Consider the following 9,113-nt stretch of genomic DNA (forward strand, 5'->3'; position numbering starts at 1 on the left):
AAATAGGTGTAGATATTAAACTAAGCCCAGCCCAACTTACAGGAAGTGAGCCAACATTGGCCCAAATGTGAACAGCCAACCAAGCCAGCAAATGTTGTAGTAGGCAAAAGCCTGTGAAGCCCCAGCCCCTAGCCAGTACAAGTAGAGAGAGGAGAACTTACAAGACTCATCTCTCTGACCCTCTCTCTCTCTCTCTTTCTCAATCTCTCTCTCCTCTATATAACCCCCATTGAGTTGGTTTCCTCCACGCAAAAGAGAAACTCAGTGTGTTATACGACAAAGGTACCTGATACTTTATTCATTCCTTGAAAATACATAGCCTCTACCCAATATACAATAACCCATTGGGCATTGATTGTAATTTGCAATCTGCTATTTCTTTTTTTTTTCCTTCCTCTTTTTTGGATTTCACGAAATTTTCTCATATTATCTATCACCTTAATCTGCTGCTTGCTCACCTATATTACTTTTAATGTGCCGACAAATGAGAAAAAAGCAAGTCCTTGTTTTGGATGCTTTGGTCTCTATTCTTCCTCATACCCATCATTGATTGTTGAATTCTCAACCTGTTCCTGTGTTGGGTTCATTTTCTTTTGATCGGAATCGGTTCCCAAAGCGAAATCGGTTTCTGGGTACCCTGGATTTTGCTTGTTAATTACCTCTAAATTTGGGCAAATCTTGTGACGGCTTCTATCCTCTTGGTTGGTTCTCATTTCTTGCTGAACGTTCTTGTTTGGGTATTTGTTTTGGTGTTCAATATGGTTTTTATCTGTTCACATGTTTTCTCATTGTTATTTTTCGAGGTCAGATTTCATGTTTTGGTTTGTTTTGATTGCTTACTATAGTGGGATTCTTCTACTTTTGATTGTTCCTGATTTGGGTTTTGATCTATTATCACCAGGGATTTGTTTTTAGGTGTTGAAATCGTTGTCTTCCCCTCTTGGTAAATGTTAGCATTTCTTGAGCATCTTATGGACTGAAATAAGACTAATTCTGTTTGCTTAAATGGTATATCATCAGTTTAGTGTGTTTCTTTTAAGCTCTTCATGATTCATGGTATAAATAATTTGGTGATGGATGTACATTGTGGATCAGTCAATTATTGACTCCTTTGCCATTTATCTTTAACACTTTTGTTTAATGATGGAGTTTCTCAACCTTGAAGTCATTGAATGGACTTGCAGAAATTGCAATTTTTCGGTCACAAAAAAAAAATTATTATACGGCTTCTGGTTACAATCAATTTTGTAAAGAGATTTTTAATGCTATATGTAGAAGGCATTTTCATCTTATTAACTTCATCTTGTATGAAGTTTCATTCAGGGCCTTTGCTCGAGCAATTTGAAAGATTGGTTCCTTTTGTGAAAATGTTTTGGATAATCATAATCCGTTGTCTAAACTGGAATTATTGCTGATCCTCCTCCTCCAATCTTGATTCAGTTGGGAAATGCTGAAAGTGTAACCTTAAATTACTTTTAGAATTCAGCTTCAGTTTAATTATAATCTTACTTTCCCACCGCATCTTCGTTTCACTAGAATATCTTGGTAGGTTTTGTATGATTGGGTTCTTACTTTTGTGTACTCTATTTAGAGATTTTGATGATGTGATTGATGGAGTCAAGCTTTAAGACATTCATTACCTTTTTTACTGTATTATGCAGGTGTTTGTTTCTTGTGACTAACTGGAGGCTCTTAGAACTTTGAAAATATCTGCTTCTTGTTTTTCTACCGCTGTAATAATATATGGGCTGAGGTGCACATTTCATGGGAGGTGTGGGAGATGAAGAACCAGCCACAAAACGCATGAAATTATCCCCTGGACAATTGAGAGGTCTATCCAACGGTTCATCTATTACAGAGCCTGTAGCTGGCTCTTCAAGAGACTTGATGGCTCGGCCCCTAACATCTGAAGGGGACGAAGAGGTTGTTGGTTCAAAAGGAGTTATTAAGAGGGTGGAATTTGTCCGACTAATAGCAAAGGCACTATATTCTCTTGGCTATAAGAAAAGTGGTGCTCATTTGGAAGAAGAGTCTGGGATACCGTTGCACTCTTCTGTGGTAACTCTTTTTATGCAGCAAATTCTGGATGGAAATTGGGATGGAAGTGTCGACACATTGAAAAAAATTGGTCTATCAGATGAAAACATTACTAAATCAGCCTCCTTTATGATATTGGAGCAGAAGTTCTTTGAACTTCTAGATGACGAAAAAGACATGGATGCACTGAAGACATTGAGGACTGAGATTGTACCTCTCTGCATCAATGGTAGTAGAGTTCATGAGCTTTCTTCCTGCATAGTTTCGCCTTCATTTGGTGGGACTCCTGGTAAAAACATTGCGAGGGCCAAGTCTCGGCCAAAGTTACTGGAAGACTTGCAGAAACTGCTTCCCCCAACAGTTATGATACTTGAAAGACGGTTGGAACATTTGGTTGAACAGGCCCTAGTCCTACAACGTGATGCTTGCATTTTTCACAACTCCTTGAACGAGGAAATGTCTTTGTACACTGATCATCGATGTGGGAGAGATCAGATTCCTTCCCGAACATTACAGGTTGGAAAAAAAAAATTTGATTAATGGTTGTAAGCTCTAATTAGAGCTTTGTATACTTATTGATTTTACTTATTTGGTCATTTTTCATATGATGTATGAAAATCATGTTCATTATTTGTTGTCATATGAGGTATCGCATCTTAAACTGTGAAGTTGAGTAATAACAGTGAATGTGTCACTTTAGGGTAAGCTAAGATTATAGTACTCAATCTTGGTTATCAGGGGTTTTATGGACCCCGTGAGAAGAGACTGGCCTTTCTGTTAGGTAAGTTAAGATGGTTTTTCCCAGTCTTGTTCTTTTAGTCCTTCTAATTAGTTTGACCTGAAAAACAAACCAAGGAGTTTATCAGAAATTAATTAAAGTGAGCAAGTGATTCAAGAAGGCTGCTGTTCATAACCCTCCACATGTCTGTGGAGAGTTTCAAATTCAAAAAATAATACTAGGGTAAGTAGTTGTTCATCTAAGTGTAGGATTTGTATGGGGGAGGCAAAGCAGTACAATTAATTGACCAGATTGGACATGTGGAACTTGATAGCATTCTTTGGAAAAACTAGTGTTAGATAATATGTTCTCATCAGGCAAAGAGTAACCAGTGTGGCTCAGCTTACAATTCATAAGCCTCTAAACTTTGATAGAACATGAAATTCAAGTCTTTGTGGCATTGTATTGTCGTTTCGTTACTGATAACACTTTAAATATCAAGGGTCCTGGTTTCTTTGCTACTTCCTGTCTTTAAATATTTGCTGTTATTATCAGCATTGAGAATGGTATATTGCCATTTCCAAGCATCCTTGTTCAGTGTGCTCTTGTCTGAATTAATGTGTGGAGGGAGATACTGACCAAGGTCTAGCGGAGCTTAATCTATATCTGATTCCATCGTTGTTGACTTCACTTTCTTTTTGCTGTCTACGTTAGTGCCATCTCTCGTAATTTGAATCCACTTGTTATCTTTTCTGTGTTTTGTTAATTTGTTATGTCAATGAAGATTGTCTAATCTCTCTCTCTCTGGTTACTCTTTTATTATGTGTTTGTTGTATGTATGTTATTTACCTTGTCTAGATTACCCATTCTTACATTTATAAAGGGCACTTTGAATCTGGTTTTACATACATATTAGTCAGATCTTGGTTCTAAACCTTTCTTATCACTTTCAATTTTGCAGATATTACAAGCACACAGTGACGAAGTCTGGTTTCTGCAATTTTCACACAATGGGAAGTACTTAGCTTCATCATCAAGTGATCGATCAGCAATCATATGGGAGGTAACATCAATACTATGTGGAACTGTCTCTTAATCTTGCGTATGCTGCCCTCTTCACCACTTTATATTTTGTCATTGTTGATGCAATGGGTCAAATTTGATTTCTACCTATGTATCTGAGTGCATCTATAAATGGGCATCTTCAGTATAAATCTATCAATTATTGCTGCCTCCTCTTCTTCACATCTAATGTTTGTATTGCAGTTCCCATGTTGGCCTTCCATCTCTGTTGGCACTTTTGCTTTCTCTGTTGCTAGTTTTTCACGAGATATCAAATATATGTTCTCATTACGTAGTGCCCTAATGCAAATTATTTTGAAAATGCATGGAATATTTCAGCGCTATAACTGGTTTTCATCTTCCCCATTCTTTTCCAGTCTTCCGGACTTTGTTATTGTTTGTGTGTGTATCTGCAGCCTTAGATGACATTTTTGGGACTAATGGAGGTGAAATAATGATTTGTATACACATTTATAGATATGTTGTGCAAAAGAAGAAGAAAATTACTAGGAATTCATATCAAATATGATCAGTTTCATCATACTTTTGGCTTAACTTGGCTGAGCTTGGCACTCAAATCTAGGCTCAATACCATGTCTGAGCACAGCACAGCCCAGCTCAAGCCACTGGTTCTGAGCCAGCTTGGAATACAATCTCATGTGCATGCATGGTTGACAGGTGGACCAATAGTTACCTGTTGTTCTATTGTTGCAACTTGCAATACAAAATTTTTAAAAGAAAATAACAGTTGGGTTGGAATTAGATTGGAGAGCTCTGCGTGTAATTCTTATTTAATGATATGCAACGCTTTTTGTTTTTTTATTTTGATCCTATTATCCTAGATTTTTATACCCTGATCATTTTCTTGTTGGGTATAGGTTGATGTGAATGGTTGTGTTTCTTTAAAGCATAGACTATCTGGTCACCAGAAACCTGTTTCCATAGTTTCATGGAGTCCTGATGACCATCAGCTCCTCACCTGTGGAGTGGAGGAGGTGGTCAGGCGTTGGGATGTTTCTTCTGGTGAATGCCTCCATGTTTATGAAAAACCTGGTCTTGGTCTGGTGTCCTGTGGATGGTTTCCAGATGGAAAATGGATATTCTCTGGTGTCAGTGACAAGAGTATCTGCATGTGGGAGTTAGATGGGAAGGAGCTGGAGTGCTGGAAAGGCCAACGAACTTTACGAATCTCTGATTTGGAGATAACCAGTGATGGGAAGCAAATTATAAGTACTTGTAGAGATAATGCTATATTACTACTTGACAGGGAAGCCAAAGTTGAGATATTGATTGAAGAGGATCAAACTATTACTTCTTTTTCATTATCAAGAGATAATAGGTTCTTGTTGGTTAATCTTCTGAACCAAGAAATCCATCTCTGGAGCATAGAAGGTGAAATCAAGCTTGTTGCTAAGTACAAAGGTCATAAACGCACCCGATTTGTTATCAGGTCTTGTTTTGGTGGACTTGAACAAGCTTTCATCGCTAGTGGTAGTGAGGATTCACAGGTAAAGAATTTGGTTTCTTCCTTCTGAGGCCTCTTCTTTTTGCTTGTGTTTCTTGTGATTAAGCATAAGGCTTATGTCTGGACAAATCATTTAGGAGGCAGATATTCATTTCATATTTAAATGTGTTATTAGTTCTTGTATGTTTTCTGCTGTGCTTTTTTCTGTGTGAAGGGGGTGGGGTTGCGGGATATAGCTCCAATATATTCCCATTTAGATTCAACGTTGGATAACTGGAATGTAGTTGATGCAGTTTCATTAATGACAGATGAAACTGGCTTCTTGTTTTCTTTTTACTTTGTTACGCATTGTTTTAATTTTAGGGTTGAACTCCTTTAGTTGCTTGGTGCCAGGGTGTGGAGGTCAACCAAAATGGCAGACATAGAACTTTTTAGTTTAATACATTGTCTTGACATTGTTGTGTATCATCCTGGACTGTCGCTGTACAGTGAGGTCAATGTGATCGATGGGATTAAGAGGACATCACACAGAAGAATTGGACTCCGTACATTTATGCTATTTTGCTATTAGTTGTAAAATGAGAATTCGGTTGTCATTTCCTTTTCGCTGTGCTAATTGATGGTTTTCATTGTGCAGGTTTACGTATGGCTTAGAGGCTCAGGGGAGCTCATAGAGGCATTGCCGGGTCATTCTGGAGCTGTTAATTGTGTCAGCTGGAATCCAACAAACACACACATGTTAGCCTCAGCCAGTGATGACCGTACAATTCGGATATGGGGCCTAAACGAGCTAAAAGTGAAACACAGGGATGCACGCAGCAATGGCGTCCATTATTGCAATGGGGGAACTTGAAAAAGACTTGAAAAGCAAATTGCTGGTTATAATTTCTCTGACCATTGCTTTTATGTAAATACCTTATCATCGTCAAAATCAGACATTCATGTCAAACAAGCATGTGGATTGTGCAGCAAGTATCTATAATAAATCTACTATTTCATTTATAGTATGTTCATTCTTTTTCTTTGAATCAAATTTTGAACTTTTGTGCATCAGAAAGTTGACTTGTGCTTCGTAAGCTGGTTAGGACTTGTGCTTTTTCTCAGTTAAGTACTTAAAATACAAGGAAAAATGCTATAGACCCCACCCAAATTGAATGGGATAATCTAGTGATGCAAGTTTCCTCACCAATACAGCTACGTTTGATTTATTTCATTCCGTTCATGTTTAAATAAGCCTGTAAACCATGAAGCTTGGGTCATTAGGGGCATCCCTTATCGATTTGAGCAATAGTTGACTGGTTTATCCAAAACTGTTCCGAAGCTCTTTAGATTCTTTTTTCATTGTAAATGTGGCTTTACATCCTCATTGGAGATGCCCAGAGTACCTTAAAGAACTCTCAAGTTTTTAGTCGGCTTCTGAATATCGCAGTAAAACCGTTCTGCTGGCTTCCTAACTTGTCAATTCTTCCGATCCTTTTGTTTGGTGTTTGCTTTTCCTGTATGATAACAGTGCTTGAAAAACCTCAATGCTTAGATTGTATGGATTTTAAAGATGCACAAAGACAATGTTGAGGAGCAATAATACAAGCATAGCTTAAAGTCTGAAATTGTGCAAATATTATTGTTGGACAAAACATCTAGGATGGTTGAAACTTTAACCATTCATTTGTTCTCTTTGTTGTCTTAGAATTGGGAAACAGTACCAGAAAATTGGACCTCCTCTTCAACTTTGTTGGATACAATGCCCAAAGTCGCGAGAGAGAGAGAGATAAGAAACTCATTTAAAGAGGGTTCTGAATACCATGAAATATTTCAATATGCTCAAGAGTCAAAGGATACTTCAACCAGTTCCTTCAATTATAACCAACTCTGAAACACTTGGAGATAAAAAAGAAAGAAGAGAAAATGAAAAAAAAAAAAAAAAAACTAGAGAGGTCAAGACAATTCACAATCTTAAGATGATTTACATATACAAACCCTCAATAAATTCTTAGGCAACACTGAAAGAAGATGCAGTGCTCTCCACAAACTTCCTTGCTCCCTTGAACCACCTCTTGTCTCCAGCTTGAGCCTTTAAGATGTAAAGCTTGCCATCTTTCACTGTGGCTGTGATGAGCTGGTGCTTGCCACCTTCATCTCCATCGGCTGTCCTTGTCAACACAGACAGGTAGTAATAGGGTTTCCCATCAACCACTTGACTTGAAGATTCCAATATGTTGGCCGTGGCCACAGCGCCAGAGTCGAAACCACCCTATACCAATTCAAAGTCAAATACCATCAGGCAGTCGGCATTTGCTAAAGTAACCATGCTTTTTATGGCTGCAGGTAAAAGCTATCTTCTCTATTGAGTATTATTAGGGTCACCAAATTTTATCCGTCAAATGGTGTTCAGTATTTCATTTATTCAAACCACTTATTAGTGCTCTGTATTATATAGCAAATTATACCTCAGAATCAGTCTTGCCAAAGTAGGCTTGTTTGCCTAGCAAATAGTCCACCTACAAAAAGCAACATATATCAAAACTAAATTGTTAGTAATTGGCAGAAGGAAATGAAAACATATATATATATATATATATATATATTGCATTGTCAATGGAAAGAAGGAGAAGCTATCATACCTTGGTGAGGAATTCCTCAGGGGAGCCATAGTCAGTGATAGATTTCTTATCGGTCGGGGTGATTGTGACAGCCACGTTGGTGGTGGTGTCAAAGTTGTCCTCATATCTCAGAACTTGACCAGGGTATTCAACCTCTTTGCTTGGGTTCCATTTTGCAGGAATCGAAAGCTTGAATCCTGGTCCAGCGTATGGCAAGAAGTCTGTGTTTGTCTTTGGCTTTCCAAAAACGTTGGCTGCATATGCATTTAATCATAATTTAAGTTCAATTTGATCGAGGAAAAGAATAAACATATTATACATGGATCGTCTCATGTTGTTTATGTTGTCGAACTGTCAATTTTGTTGTTGTGAGACTGTCAATACTAAATAATTATTCATGTTGAGACTGTTTGGCAAGAGAACATTTCTTACCGGATTCACCATAAGCTGCATCAGCAGGGGAAACCTTGGAGCCAAGGGCTGCAGCTCCAATGAGGACTGTGAGAGCCAATCGCCGGGAGACATTAACGGCGCCATCTTCTTCCTGGGCAGCCTGCTTCTGAGCCCTGCAGATCACAATCTGGTTCTGCTTGACATTCACCACTTGGCGCTGTGATGAGGAGGACCTGGCAGAAGCTGTAGTGAGTGCATGGTGGTGCAAAAAGCATGCAGTCGAGGCCATTTCCTTTCACTTACTCTCTTTGTGATTCTTGTCTGTGTATAGAGTGAAGTGGGATTGGTTTTGTGGAAGTTGAGTTGTGGTGCTGAGGAAAATTGGCTTTGGATATGTGTTGTTTGTTTGTGTGATATGTGAAGGCAAATGGTTGGTTAATTTTTTGGATATTGGATCAGGGAAATGGATGACGGGAAGATTAGATTTTGGTGTGGGATAAGGCTGTAGAGGCTCTCATTGGTGCCACGTGGCATTGTTCACATGTTGCTTTTTGTACATGTTTTTATTTCAAAGTCGTATGTATTCGGCAGCTGGACCTTTTGTTTGGTCATATTTATAGGCCCATTTGAGAACTAGGCCTACACATTTATGGGCTTCCTTTGAAGTACTTGAATAGTTGAATTGCAGAAAAATATATTGACATTAATTAATGACCTATGAACTTTTGTCCTCAAACTTTATGTGGGTAGGTTATATTTAACATTTGTTTCATAATATTCACGTGAATCGCATTGTCGTGTAGTATTTTTCTAGGATAATGATATATAACCGACGCAT

The 9,113-nt window shown here is 38.2% G+C and overlaps 2 protein-coding genes across 3 annotated transcripts; one reads left to right on the top strand and one right to left on the bottom strand.

Moving 5' to 3' along the window:
* Positions 1–132: 132 nt before the first annotated feature.
* Positions 133–6,284, top strand: LOC110765917 (WD repeat-containing protein 26 homolog). Of its 2 annotated transcripts, none has more exons than XM_021969160.2 (5): positions 133–282; positions 1,662–2,553; positions 3,717–3,818; positions 4,696–5,325; positions 5,920–6,284. In XM_021969160.2, exons 2-5 carry the CDS (start codon positions 1,765–1,767, stop codon positions 6,133–6,135), a joined length of 1,737 nt encoding a protein of 578 aa, XP_021824852.1. In that variant the 5' UTR covers positions 133–282; positions 1,662–1,764; the 3' UTR covers positions 6,136–6,284. The 2 variants fall into 2 exon arrangements, with proteins under 2 accessions (XP_021824852.1, XP_021824851.1); XM_021969159.2 differs by having other exon boundaries at positions 179–701.
* An 834-nt stretch (positions 6,285–7,118) lies between these two features.
* PSBP-1 (photosystem II subunit P-1) lies at positions 7,119–8,713 on the bottom strand. The gene is made up of 4 exons (XM_021969161.2): positions 8,315–8,713; positions 7,904–8,136; positions 7,730–7,780; positions 7,119–7,533 (listed from the first exon to the last, which is right to left on the bottom strand). The coding sequence occupies exons 1-4, from the start codon at positions 8,562–8,564 to the stop codon at positions 7,273–7,275; spliced, it is 795 nt and encodes a 264-aa protein (XP_021824853.1). The 5' UTR covers positions 8,565–8,713; the 3' UTR covers positions 7,119–7,272.
* Positions 8,714–9,113: the final 400 nt, after the last annotated feature.

This window comes from Prunus avium, chromosome 3, assembly GCF_965620075.1.
Source record: "Prunus avium chromosome 3, drPruAviu1.hap1.1, whole genome shotgun sequence".
NCBI lineage: Eukaryota > Viridiplantae > Streptophyta > Magnoliopsida > Rosales > Rosaceae > Prunus > Prunus avium.

Coding starts and splice junctions, on each gene's coding strand:
- LOC110765917 (XM_021969160.2), top strand. CDS start 1,765: ATGGGAGGTGTGGGAGATGAAGAACCAGCCACAAAACGCATGAAATTA. Junction 2,554..3,716: donor TTCCTTCCCGAACATTACAG/GTTGGAAAAAAA, acceptor TCAATTTTGCAG/ATATTACAAGCACACAGTGA. Junction 5,326..5,919: donor GTGGTAGTGAGGATTCACAG/GTAAAGAATTTG, acceptor TTCATTGTGCAG/GTTTACGTATGGCTTAGAGG.
- PSBP-1 (XM_021969161.2), bottom strand. CDS start 8,564: ATGGCCTCGACTGCATGCTTTTTGCACCACCATGCACTCACTACAGCT. Junction 7,781..7,903: donor CTGAGGAATTCCTCACCAAG/GTATGATAGCTT, acceptor TGCTTTTTGTAG/GTGGACTATTTGCTAGGCAA. Junction 7,534..7,729: donor TTGGCAAGACTGATTCTGAG/GTATAATTTGCT, acceptor GAATTGGTATAG/GGTGGTTTCGACTCTGGCGC.